Source organism: Tiliqua scincoides, chromosome 3 (genome assembly GCF_035046505.1).
Source record: "Tiliqua scincoides isolate rTilSci1 chromosome 3, rTilSci1.hap2, whole genome shotgun sequence".
NCBI lineage: Eukaryota > Metazoa > Chordata > Lepidosauria > Squamata > Scincidae > Tiliqua > Tiliqua scincoides.
Window position 1 is genome coordinate 163,995,913 of NC_089823.1, and position 13,786 is coordinate 164,009,698.

At 43.2% G+C, this 13,786-nt stretch overlaps 1 protein-coding gene across 1 annotated transcript in view; it reads right to left on the reverse strand.

Moving 5' to 3' along the window:
• BLNK (B cell linker) overlaps positions 1–13,298 on the reverse strand; it is a 133,599-nt gene extending 120,301 nt beyond the window's left edge. Inside the window, exons 1-2 of the mRNA XM_066621427.1 lie at positions 13,222–13,298; positions 3,255–3,317 (exon numbers count right to left, since the gene is read on the reverse strand). Coding sequence (XP_066477524.1) covers positions 3,255–3,317; positions 13,222–13,296 — 138 coding nt within the window. The 5' untranslated portion in view covers positions 13,297–13,298. The remainder of the gene's footprint in view (positions 1–3,254; positions 3,318–13,221) is intronic.
• Between the last annotated feature and the right edge of the window lie 488 nt (positions 13,299–13,786).

Here is a 13,786-nt window from a genome sequence, read left to right on the forward strand (position 1 = left end):
TGAGATACGGGAAGCTGGACTAGATGGGCTGTTCTTATGTTCTTACCACCAATGTCTCTGCCTTCTTCCTCTTCCCCTACCTGGTTGCATCTGGCAACAGGCGGATATGGGAGGATTCTGGGAGTGGAAGAGGCATTGCCACTTCCAGCAACCACCCACCCAATCTGGGTAAAAGAAGTAGCTGAGTGGTGGAGTAGCTGTGTGGTGGAGGAGAAAGGAGGTGATGGTATGGAGTGTATGCTATCTTGTTCTGTTTCCTTGAAAAGAGCAAATGAAAGAGGACTCCTCACAAGAGTGAATGAAAGAGCCCTACCTCCCAACTTCTCAAGTGCTGCTGCTGCAGTCATGACACTAGATCAATTGGCAGGCGTCAATCAATCACTAGAGCAATTGGCAGGGGTCCACTGCCACCCTAATATTTTTCTTGCTTTGTAATGTTGAAATGCAGGGAATGGGGGCTAGCATGGTCACCCCAATTTTGCCCTACCAAATGGACAACTTTGAGGGGTGACACATAGGAAGGTATTAGGTAAGAATAGCACAAAGCTGCAAGGAGTCATGGAGATGTGCAGAACATGCAAATACTACTGATAGGCAAAGCCACAATTGAGTGATCAAGCACATGTATGACTTGTGCCAACTCAATTACGACAAGACTGGAAGCTTTGAACCAGTTTTGTTTTCAGTAGTGTTTCAAAGACATAGACCTAGTCTTGGGGATGTGTGAATCCCTTCCCTTCACCATGGAGAAAAAATAGTGAGCACATTGGGCTCTGCCATAATTAACACATCTATTTCCACACAGTCTGCTCATGCCCACCTGATTTTCAACCCTCCCCAGTTCTTTTGGGAGAGTTAGGTGTTGAGAGAAATATATGTTCAAGTTGATTCCCCCCCCCCCCCGTTTTTACAGTTCTCCCTAGAAGGAGAAAGAGTATTGTGGAAAGACTCAATACTAATGATTCACTCCACTGTGAGTGCAAAGTGAGTGCAAAGACTGGCCTTCTAATGAGGCAGATTGAAACAGTTGCCTCAGGCAACAGGTGGTGAGGAGTAGCAGGTGCTACCCCTGATAGTCCCACTTCTTCCCCATAATATAGCACACAGTGTGCCTCGGTTTCCTTAGCTTTTGGCACTTTAAAGCAACGGTTTTCCACAACGATGAGAGCTTGAGTCATGCTTCTAAAAATAAAACCTTCAGGAAGTCAAATTCTGTGCAGACTTCATGAGCGTGAAGTTGACAAGTACATACAACTAGTTTCTCTGTATGTCTACTGTATGATTGAATTTATTTCCTTTGAAGTTATAGGACAGGTTTTGATTGGGCTAGGAAAATGCCTGCAAGAACTAGGCACTAAATGTAAAAGGAAAAGAAGGCCTAGGCTTATAATTGAAATGAGGCAAGATGTGTAAAGGAAGAGATACATGGTTGGGGGAGGGAAGGCATTAAAATCATCTTAAATTGAAAAACACACTTTTTAGAATGCTGTCACCATTGAAGACAGGGGCACTTTCTGAGTAGACAAAGGTTCTCACTGCTAATTTGTGCTAATTATAGGGATAGTCATAGTTCTTTTTAGTTTAGCAATAATAATTCTATGTTTGCCTGCACACTGCCATGCACATAATTTTTCTGAACAGCAAAATTCCACCAAAAGGTAAATGTTTCATGGATTTGCTTTCATTTTGTCAGCTTTGTTGAGTATATTTATCCATTTTATTTACTATATTTATATCCCCCTTTTCTCTCCAAAGGGCACACAAAGCAACTTACAAGCAAAAACCACATATTTGACCACATATTACACTGTGTTGGAAAGAGTCCAAAAAAGTCCTACACCAGGGGTCTCCAAACTTTTTGGCCAGAGGGCCGCATCAAATATCTGGCATGGTGTTGAGAGCTGGAAAAAATTTAAATATTAAATTTAAATAAATAAATTAGAACTTAGATGAGTGAATAAATGAATGAATGGGCTCATTCATTCAACTTCTGTGGCCCTCAGAACACCCTCCAGACACAACCAGAACACAACTTTGGTCATGTACAGTTGAACGGGCCAGAGGCTTTCAGCGGACAAGAGGCTGGCCGGCCGAATAGATGCCTGTTGTGGGCCGCATCTGACCCCCGGGCCGGGGTTTGGAGACCCCTGTCCTACACCATAGTAGCAAACATCTTTACTTGTACTCATTCTACTTTAATGTTTTCCTTGTATCATCACTGTCTGAGACTACAAATGGTTGGCAACCTTCAGTCTCGAAAGACTATGGTATAAGCCTACAGCACCCAGTATTCCCAGGCGGTCTCCCATCCAAGTACTAACCTGGCCTGACCCTGCTTAGCTTCCGAGATCAGACAAGAGCAGGCATAGACTACAGTGGCCCTCAGAATCTGCAAGGGGCCATTCCAGGACTCCTCTGCAGAAACTGAATTCGATGGATTATGAAATCCATCGTGGATCTGTATGGTGCTGCAATTACATATCTGGAGGTGTGCCCAGCCCTCTGGAGTGCATATGTAGCTTCCTGGCCTCCTCAGAAGCCTCCCGGGTGTGACTGGAAGGCACTCACAAAATGGCATGCCTTCCAGTTATGCCTGGGAGGCCTTCTGAAGTGCAGGGAGGCCACTTGCACTCTCCCTGCGCCTCAGAACACTTCCCAGAAGCAACTGGAAGTTACTTCTGGTCACACCCAGGAGGTCTTCTGAGGTCCTCCAGCCATGGGCTGGGCATCAGTGGATATTCAAATCCACAGGTGCTGAGCACACAGATTAGGAGGGCCCAATGCGTATGCTAATTTTATTTGCCACCACTATTGTGTATGTGCATTATCATGCATGTAAGAACCAAACTGCATGTGGTGATAAATATGTAATTATGACCTGGTGTTTTGTTTTTGTTTTGTGAACAGTAGGGGAGGGGCTCCTTGAAAGTGTGACCCCACAGTTGTGGGTAGTAGGTTTGAGCACTTCGCCAATGGAAGTCTTCCCCCCTGAATTAAAATAACTGTGGAGGCACAACCAGGGGGCACAATCAATGTGTGGGGGCACAATTAGGATTGGAATTGCATCAGAAGCCCCTCTAATCCCTAACTGTGTCCTGCTTTTTTGGTTCCCACACATTATTTACAAAATAAAACATAAAACACCAGACCAAAGTAGGCATTCAGCATAATGTGTAGTGGTGCCTTACTCTTTCACTAAAACAGAGTTTATCCTTTTGCTACATTATTTGACAGAAATTACTAAAATTACTTACCAAAAATTGAGTTCCATCTATATTTGATTTTTCCACTATTCTGGCACAGTCATGCATCCCACACTAGAATAAAGAAAGAAAAGATGATATTAGATTTGATATATAATGTTTGATATAATATTTAAATCTTTAGATGGTTTTAAGTCTTACTGCCTAATGAACTTCTGTACACTGGATGGATTAGTCTTGACTAATTTTCTTATGACTCAATCTTATTAGAGTTTTACGCTGCCCACTGGCACTAGTAAGTCAGTGCAGGGGGAAGAAGGTGGGAGGAACAAGGTGGGGAGGAGGGAGAATTGATGGCAGCAGTGCACGCTGATATCCTATCCCCCTTCCTGGTCCTGATCCCCTGACCTGGGTCCATATGGACATGTGCCAGCAGTATAGCTGGTGCAGCTCTGAGTAGACCCAGCAGGCCAGCATGGGCTTATCCTGGGGTAAGGGAACAAATGTTCCCTTATCCAGAGTTGGCCTCCAGGGCCTGAAACTCCCCCATGGGATACAGTGCACACCCCTTAGGCCTGGCTGCAACATTGCATAAAGAGTTGCATTGGATTGAGCTGTTCGTCATGACTAAGTAAGTGTAGGATGCACACCACTGTTGGCATCCTTCAGTCTTGGAAGACTATGGTATTGCGCTCTGAATGGTGGTTCTGGAACAGAGTGTCCTCTCCAGTGCGCGAAGCCTGGGTAGATATGGAGGATAGACTGTTTCCCATGCAGCAAATCCCCGCTCTCCACGTCCCTGAAATGGTCCAATGGAAAGGCAGAAGCCAATACTGTTGGTTCCAGCGGCGTCTCAGGAGTTGCCAGAACGTGACTGTGTTCAGCCATGAACTGCCTCAGGGACTCCGGCTCCGGATTTTGCCTCGAGGTTGACTCCTGAAGCCTTTTCCATAATGGATGTAGCCACAAGGCAGTGGAGGTTTGGGATCAGAGTTTTCCTTCTCTCAGATGAGCTGCCTTCCCAGGCTAAAGAGTCCCATCTACCCGGTGGCTGTTTAGTCGCTTTAGTACAGCCAAACTGAGGGCCTATTCTTATCCCCCAGCCCCCAGGGGTTGCACACCACTGTAGTTTTAGAAACATCTGCACTTTTAATCTGAATCTGGTAAGAAATGTACCATGTACAGTTACTTGGCAAATTAGACTGGGAAGGATTATTGGTTCCCCCCACCTCCTCCAGTTCATAGTTTGTTTGTTTGTTTGTTTGTTTGTTTATTTATTTATGTTTTTCACTGGATAGTCCATGTGGCTAATATGCATATAAGCTTAAGAAAAATTTACAATAAATAACACTCAATAATAATAATAATAAAATAATCACCAACTGACCAAAAATAGAACATTGCAGTAAACACAAGAACTGTGGGTCAGCTTCCTAGCACACAAATCTTGCTGCTCGGAATCGGGTATGCCCAGAAATCACTGCATATGCCATAAATAGCTTCTGTGCTGCAGGCTGGCAACCATGATTTAGCCACAGGAGATTTTGAGTAGGAGAAATTTGCATGAGGATAGAAAACTCACCTTGGAGGTCTTGTTTTTATTGAGTACTGTATGTCTGGTTTCCCACATTTGTCCCATTACAAAAGGATAATTTGGCACTCTTCATACGCAACCCCTATTATTTCTGTCTGGCATTTTTTGGGGGGTTTCCCCCCTTCCTATGTCATGCATAGATAGATGTTTTGCATGTTTACATTAAAAAAGGAAGTTGGCAGTAATGGAAACTTCTGTTGTGAAGATATTCAAAAAATTGAAGAAAAGCAAGGTCAAAGATAAATAATCATAGATGTAGACTAATTTTTTACAGGGATGACCTTGCATTTTACTGCCACTTTACCACATACAGCCTGTTTTGATGGTGATAAAGCTATTTTTCTCATTTTTATGTTGATCAGTTATGAATTATCTGCTTGGTAGGTGATGTGTTAGAATACATGCAACCCTTTTCGTGAAGTAAGCAGCAAAATTTAAATGCTTGTGTGCTGGTAGCTGGGACTAGATGATTTTGCGCTACATAAAAAATCTGGAATAAATGAAGCTGGTTAGCGAGGTGGCTCTGTGTCAGCCGGGAAGTCCCTGCTTGAGCTTCACCTCAGCCATCAGCCCACTAGGTGACTTCAGCACACATAGCAAAATCCTTTCCACATTGTCATTCAGGAATAATGAATGTGCATAGGGAGATGCTCTCTTCCTCAACCCATATGCATTCATTACAACAGTTGATTGCCATGGCAGGTTGGGGGCTCTCTAGTGTTGCTAAAGAATGCATGAAGAAGGGGTTGTATCCTGTCACTAAGAGATCCTCCCATGTGCATTCATTATCCCGTAATGAATATTTGAACATAACTCCACTGTTTCTGTTACCAGGAACAGTCCCTGTTTTCTTTTACCCATTCCTGTCAAAGAACAGTTCCTGTTGTGTCCCTCCTTCTTGGCCTCTTGGGAAGAGATTGGAGATGGCTTTTTGAAGGCTGCCTTCTTGCATGTACAACTGCACACGGATGCTCTCTTTTCCATCCCACCCCACCTCATGGCCACTTGTCCAGTTAGCAAATGTTGCTGAATGCTTGTGAGCTGCTCCAAGGCTATAAAAAGCACAAGCAGATAGGTTCTGAGGTTGAAAGTTCTTAGAAGAATGAAACTGACACTATTGTGGTCTGTTTATGAGCATCTCCTTAGGACAGGGGCTGCAAAAGAAACAGGTATAAACAGGAAAAGATGTTTGCAGTTGGGCTGTTCATATATTCAACTGTACCTGCAACAACTGTGTACCTGGGGAAAATAATTGTTAATGTGTACCAGGGTCCAGTTATGTATACCTTCCATTCATTCAAGATACAGTGTACATGGTTTGTTGATTTGTAAAAATGAACCCAGGTAATGTTATTCATGTGTAAATATGTAGCTCCACCTGGTACAGAAGTTCTGTTCTTGGGTATACAAGATGACATGTTACTGTGTGAGGGACAAGGAGGACAGTACACTAAGAGCCCAATCCTGAGCTCGTTGCTCTGGCTCACTGCCGGCGTGCACTGTCGCAAACGTGCCATAAGGCACATTTGTGGGCCCTAGTGCCGCTATTCTGCCATGCTAGCCCAACACTGGGCTAACACCGGGTGAGCACCAGAGCTCTGCCGCTTGGCAGTCGCACGGACCACCGAGCAGCAGAGAGGTGGGGGGAGGCAGGGAGGAGGTGTTCTGGGGAGTGGGGAGGCAAGAAGAAGGGTGGGGAGAGGGTGGGGAGGAGGCATTCCGGGGGGACGGAGTGGGACTGGAGGGAGGCTGGCTGTCTAACACAGAGGCTCTTGATTCTACACTGACCTTTGGGTCGCTGTAAAATTGAGTAGCTCCATTGTGGGGCTACTCACTTTACCCAGGGGAAGTGGACAAAAGTTCCCTTCTCTGGTGGGGAGGAGCTGCTGGCAGCATGTTGTTTGTGGTATCAGCCATTTTCTGTGCTACTGCAGCTCAGGATTGGGCTGTAAAGCAGTGAGCCTTGGTATGCTAATTGGGGGATGCACACACACACACACACACACACACACACACACACAAAAAGAGCATCCCTATTTCCAGCAGTGACATGTGGGAGGGAATAACTTATAAAAGCTGCTGCTTGTTTTGCTTCTTCATTCCATAATTTGGGTATTTTAATGGCCTGCCTTACATGGTTGTTATAAGAATTGCGAAAGTACTGCCTATGAAGCACTTTGGAAAAACAGATGCTCTGTAAATACTAGCTGAAGACAATGATATTGAATTTCAGCCCAATATGTATTACTTAAGAATACTATTTATTACATTTCAGGAAGGCCATAAGCACAATATTGTGTAGAGTGTGGGAGGGATGGGACACTTGGGAGAAAGATTATTACTGAACTACTTGGTGTAAGACTAACTATCACAGTAAATAAAAATCTACATACTGAGTATAATACAGCAAGCCCAGCAGCTGTACGACCTCCATTTGTTTCCCTGGTTGTTCGTTTAACTTTTTTTTTTTTTTAAGTCCCAGGTAGGACTTAACCCACAGCCTTCAGCAGGGGGCTCACTCCAGGAGTTTAACTGTGGGTTAAGTCCTAACTGGAACTTAAAAAAAAAAAAAAAGTTAAAAAAAGAGCCTGCCTGGGACTGAACTTTGAGGAGTTTTGCAGCCTCAACTGGCCCCCCTTTTGGCAACTAGCAACCAACCTTTATATTTTGCAGCCATGGAGCACCTTCCCACCTTAAAAAAAAAAAAATTATTCCTCAGTGGGATTTGAACCCCAAGCCTCTGGCTCCACAGACCTATAATTTAACCACTGAGCCACCAGAGGTCTTAGGCTCAAAGTGTTTGGAACTAATACTTGAGGCACTGATAGCCACCAGCTGGGCTGAAGACCTTATATATTAGTTCTGAACAGTTTGACAACAGACTTTCCTATAGCCTAATGGAGAGAGTGCTGGGCTGTGGAGCACAAGGTTGGAGGTTCGAATCCCTCCCTAGCCAGCAGTGCAGAGCGGGGTGGTGCAGGCAGGGGAAAAAAGGGAAAAAAAGGTGCCGGAACGCCGTTCCGGTGCGTTCTATTACAAAAAAGCCCTGATCATGCCAATGGGGCATGCACTGTATTCTGTGGTGGGGGGCAGTCATGGAGGACTCCTCAAGGTGAGGGAACATTTGTTCCCTCACTCTGGGCTGCATTGTGACTGCATTGGTGCTGGAAAGCTGGTTAGGATTGGGCTCTTAAATGTTTTCATTCTATATCATATTAGTACAGGCATCTGTGTCCTAAAACCTGCAATCCCATGTACCCTTAACTAGGAGCGAGGCTCATTAAACACAGTGGGACTTACTTCTAAGGAAGCATGCATTGGCTTCCACTGTAAGCTGATGGACAAGAAGGAAGAGAGATTTAGGACAAAGGCTTAAAGAAGCAACAAGAGTCTTTTTCCCCCCTTGCAGTCAGGAATGTGATCAATGTTGTTTCCCAAAGGTGCCCAAACACAGAGAAAGGTGTGCAATAAGTCACACCTTATTAAGGCGTTAAGAACAAAACGGCTAGTATTATAATGCCATTGTACAAATCTATGGTAAGGCCACACCTGGAGTATTGTGTCCAGTTCTGGTCGCCGCATCTCAAAAAAGACATAGTGGAATTGGAAAAGTTGCAAAAGAGAGCGACTTAAGATGATTACGGGGCTGGGGCACCTTCCTTATGAGGAAAGGCTATGGCGTTTGGGCCTCTTCAGCCTAGAAAAGAGACGCCTGAGGGGGGACATGATTGAGACATACAAAATTATGCAGGTGATGGACAGAGTGGATAGGGAGATGCTCTTTACACTCTCACATAATACCAGAACCAGGGGACATCCACTAAAATTGAGTGTTGGTCGGGTTAAGACAGACAAAAGAAAGTATTTTTTTACTCAGCGTGTGGTCGGTCTGTGGAACTCCTTGCCACAGGATGTGGTGCTGGCGTCTAGCCTAGACGCCTTTAAAAGGGGATTGGACAAGTTTCTGGAGGAAAAATCCATTATGGGGTACAAGCCATGATGTGTATGTGCAACCTTCTGATTTTAGAAATGGGTTATGTCAGAATGCCAGATGCAAGGGAGGGCACCAGGATGAGGTCTCTTGTTATCTGGTGTGCTCCCTGGGGCATTTGGTGGGCCGCTGTGAGATATAGGAAGCTGGACTAGATGGGCCTATGGCCTGATCCAGTGGGGCTGTTCTTATGTTCTTATAAGTCACAAAAGTTTGAGTATAACTTTCAAGTTTAATGATGCAAAGCTGCTAGAAAAACTGATGAACAGTAATTTGTAGTAATTTTAAATACCACATTAGCATGGTGGGTGGCTATTAATAACATGTCCACAGCTTAGCAATTAGAACTGATATTGCTCAGTTCCTTCTTTTGCAGAAGTTCTGACCTAAGTCGATAACCACTTGGTTCTTGTGTTACTTTTTAACTGGACAGCTTGATGTCATACATATTTTTCAACTGTTTCTTTACAAAGAGATTACAACTTAAGTTGGCTGAGAAACCAAAATCTCACTACTGGTAACATTTTTGCACATGAGGACAGAGAGCATTCAAATTCTTCTGAATCTGGCTAGACGTATTATGAAGCTGTCCACTTCAGGTTGCAGCAATGAGAAAGCTTTTAAACAAAATATTTCAGCTTCCAGTCTTCATGTCTGTGCCCAACTAAAGCAATGAACTCTGGTCACCAATCTACTGCCTGCCTGCTTGCCCATCCCCCAAGTATATGTGTGTGTGTTTGTACACAAACACTTCTCATTTGGACTTTTCACATCAGACGTGAAAATACTTTAGGTTGTACTGTGCTGGTTGTGTAAATTTAGGTAATGTCACTTTCTTCCTTTCCCTAAAGTTTCCATGTTGCGTTATTTCTTGCTCAATATTTTTATGCAGGTTTATGTCTCTACAGGTTAAAATTTGGGCCATGGGATCCCAGTTGCAAACATAGACACCATACTGTCCAATATGGGATGTACTGTTGATACATCACCTGGTAAGTTTGGCAGGAGGTCTTGGGCCAGCCCTGTAATGCCCAAATTTTCCTACCAAGGACCATTTCATTGAGCTCATCATCTCACCCATTGATCAAAATTCTTTGCCTGCTAAATGCAGAATCCGATTTTTATGCAGTAAACTGTCGGTTGATTTAAAAGACAAAATGGTACATTCTTTTGGTTAAACAAACGCACCAGAGAGCATAATTTTCTTACAATATATTCTCCTTCCATATTACTTTACTTCTTCAAGTAAATAGAGGACTGAATTCAAACGAACGTATACAAGTGGGGTAAAAATAGAGTCCCCTGCGCCCATAAATGTGCGGTGTCAATGCAGAATTTGTTTTTACAGATAGTACCAGGATGGGACATAAAATGGTCTGAAACCACAGCAGGAAGGTTTTTTTTTGTGGCGGGGCGGGACCCTGAGCTCTTAGACCCTGATTGTTCCCTCCTGTGCTATTCATAATTTAAGAAAAGTGTCTATATAAAATGAAAGGTTTTTAAAAAACAAACAAAACAAAACCTAAAGGAACACATGGGGGGGGCATGATCAGGCTAGAAAATGTAACATAAGAACATAAGAACAGCCCCACTGGATCAGGCCATAGGCCCATCTAGTCCAGCTTCCTGTATCTCACAGCGGCGCAGCAAATGCTCCAGGGAGCACACCAGATAACAAGAGACCTCATCCTGGTGCCCTCCCTTGTATCTGGCATTCTGACATAACCTATTTCTAAAATCAGGAGGTTGCGCATATACATCATGGCTTGTACCCCATAATGGATTTTTCCTCCAGAAACTTGTCCAATCCCCTTTTAAAGGCGTCCAGGCCAGACGCCATCACCACATCCTGTGGCAAGGAGTTCCACAGACCAACCACACGCTGAGTAAAGAAATATTTTCTTTTGTCTGTTCTAACTCTCCCAACACTCAATTTTAGTGGATGTCCCCTGGTTCTGGTATTATGTGAGAGTGTAAAGAACATCTCCCTATCCACTCTGTCCATCCCCTGTGTAATTTTGTATGTCTCAATCATATCCCCCCTCAGGCATCTCTTTTCTAGGCTGAAGAGGCCCAAACGCCATAGCCTTTCCTCATAAGGAAGCTGCCCCAGCCCCGTAATCATCTTAGTCGCTCTCTTTTGCACCTTTTCCATTTCCACTATGTCTATTTTGAGATGTGGCGACCAGAACTGGACACAATACTCCAGGTGTGGCCTTACCATAGATTTGTACAACAGCATTATAATATTAGCCGTTTTGTTCTCAATACCCTTCCTAATGATCCCAAGCATAGAATTGGCCTTCTTCACTGCCGCCACACATTGGGTCGACACTTTCATCGACCTGTCCAGCACCACCCCAAGTTCTCTCTCCTGATCTGGTCTCCTGATATAATGTCCACGGGTTCTCCCACATCCACATGCCTGTTGACCTTTTCAAAGAATTCTATAAGGTTCGTGAGGCATGACTTACCCTTACATAAGCCATGCTGATTCTCCCTCAGCAAGGCCTGTTCATCTATGTGTTTTGAGATCCTATCTTTGATGAGGCATTCCACCATCTTACCTGGTATAGATGTTAGGCTGACCGGCCTATAGTTTCCTGGGTCCCTCCTCTTTCCCTTTTTAAAGACAGGCGTGACATTTGCTATCCTTAGGCCCCTAACAGGGTCTAAGTGCTCAAGCACCTTTACCATACTTTCAGGCTGTTTCAAATGCCCCCCCCTCCTACTATTTGTGAAACATATAATAATCTGGGTTGAAAACACATATTTCTATGCACTCTACCCTGAAGGAGAAGAGGAATAGGAAGTGAAGAGGTGAAGGGCCTTTCAGCAATATGGATTTTTCTGTGCATCTAAAGAACATTTGTTCTTCATTTGCACATTTCCCCTTTAAGGCACCAACAATATTCTGAGGGGAGGGCAACATATCTCATTATCCAAGCAGAGTGCTATATTTTATGTTTGGCAGAATGCAATATACTCATTGCTTCTGCCCGATAGTTCATTAACGATGATTGAAATTGCAATGACAAATATAGCTGAGTGTCAAGGGCAACTATTGGTCTCATGCGTAATTAGTGCTGAATATCACAACTCCTCCCCTCCACCTGCTTAAGTTTCATCTGTAAATTTATTGCTCAAAGTTTACCACTTGATCATTCTAGGTAAGCATTTATGAAAAGTACTTTGGGAGCTGGTGCAGTGCCTTACAACTTTTGCAGGAGGTCAATTAAAGCAAAATATGGTCTGTAGGAGCTGCAAATGTTTCTCTGTCCTGCCCCCACCACAAAAGCGTATCTATTTTACCTATATCTACTGATTACATGTGGTTGAATAAATGAATAAGGCTGCAATCCTATCCACACTTAGGAGGGAGTAGGGCCCATTTGCTATAATGGAACTTAACATCTAAGTAGACATGTATAGGATTGGGCTTTAAGGTGAGACCCAGGATTAATAATCTAGATTTTGGATTATGCCCTCCGCAGGGCTCCCCGAGGCTTGGAATCTTGAAATGGAGAAATTACAATGCACCTCCAGTAAACAGTGAAAGCACCCCCCTTTCGTCCCCCTTAGGGACACAATCTGGGGTTTGCTGCCCTGCCTCTCCTCTTCCCCCACCCCTTAAAGGGATGGGGAAGCATTACACGAACTGGTGGGTCTCTAATTCTAGAACTGGAAATTAATATGTCAGTTGTAGTGCTCTCAGGAAAACAAACAGTATGAGTCTAGCATCTACTTAAAAGTATGACTTTTAAGAACATTATTTAAGGGAACAGAATATCCACGAAGGAACATTTAATACAAATAAATATTACAAGCTTGAAAAAGCCATAAACAGACCATGGACAATAAAATAATAAATATAACTTAAGGATTATAAATTAATGTGTTCATGATTATTAAAAAATGGGTGTAGATTTCAGTTTGCTGAGGAACCCAAGTAGTGAGAAGCTGCTAAAAAATTTGAACTCTACAGACTATAAAACATGTTTGACATCATCAATCTTTTGTCTGAGTTTCTGTAATAGCAAACTGTTTCTGGCATTTTTTAAATTAAAATAACTGCTTAGAACCACAAAGACCTGAACTATCAATAGGAATGTTAGTATTTTGATATTCATAGAGGATGGCTGAAAGGTGTCAGTTGAAATCCAAACGCTGTGCTCTTGCAAATCTTGCTGGGGTCTGCAGGTAGCCATTTGCTCTCACAACCAAGCATCCCACTGTGCCAGCATCCAACATGACAGCGCATTTGATTAATAAAAAGTTTGCTTTATTGGCGTTACCAACCAGCAGAGCAATTTTGATTACCTGACTGTATCTAATAGCTTGTTTTTAATTACTTCCTGTCGCAACAGGGTTAAAACAATTTACTGCTTGGACCCTGGACAGTCCATCCATAGAATTTTATATTAGCTCCATACCTGCCTCAGGAGATCTGCAACTTGGATAGCTGTCCAGTTCTCACATTCTTCTCGAAAGGGTAATTTTGTGGCCATGTTGAGCCCCAACAAGTATGATTTGATCTGCTTCTGGTAATGCTGAACTGTCAGCTTCACATCACTAAGTGATTCTGGAAGTCATTAGAGGAAGTTCCTTTTGCAACTTTTTTTTTCCCCTGTGGTCATCAATGCTTAAAGTTACATGGTCCTTTACAACAAGTTTGAAGCTGTTAGTATAGTCAGTATTAATGTGAATGCAATAATTCTGAATGGTATTCAGAGACAGTCATTCTATTTGTAAACTGAGATGAAAGTTCCTTACCTTTCTTGGATTGCCATTCCTGCAAGGCAAACCCATCTCACTATTACATTGAAATCAAAGATCAATCAACAGCAAGTCAATCATATCAGTGACATTCCACAACTAACTCCTCTTGCCTCTGTATAGTTATTATTAATGGTATGTCACCAATAATAAATACACTGTAGTAGTGTGTTTAGACAAATACTAATGAGATTGGTTTTTGTATACGGGAGAACTTTAACT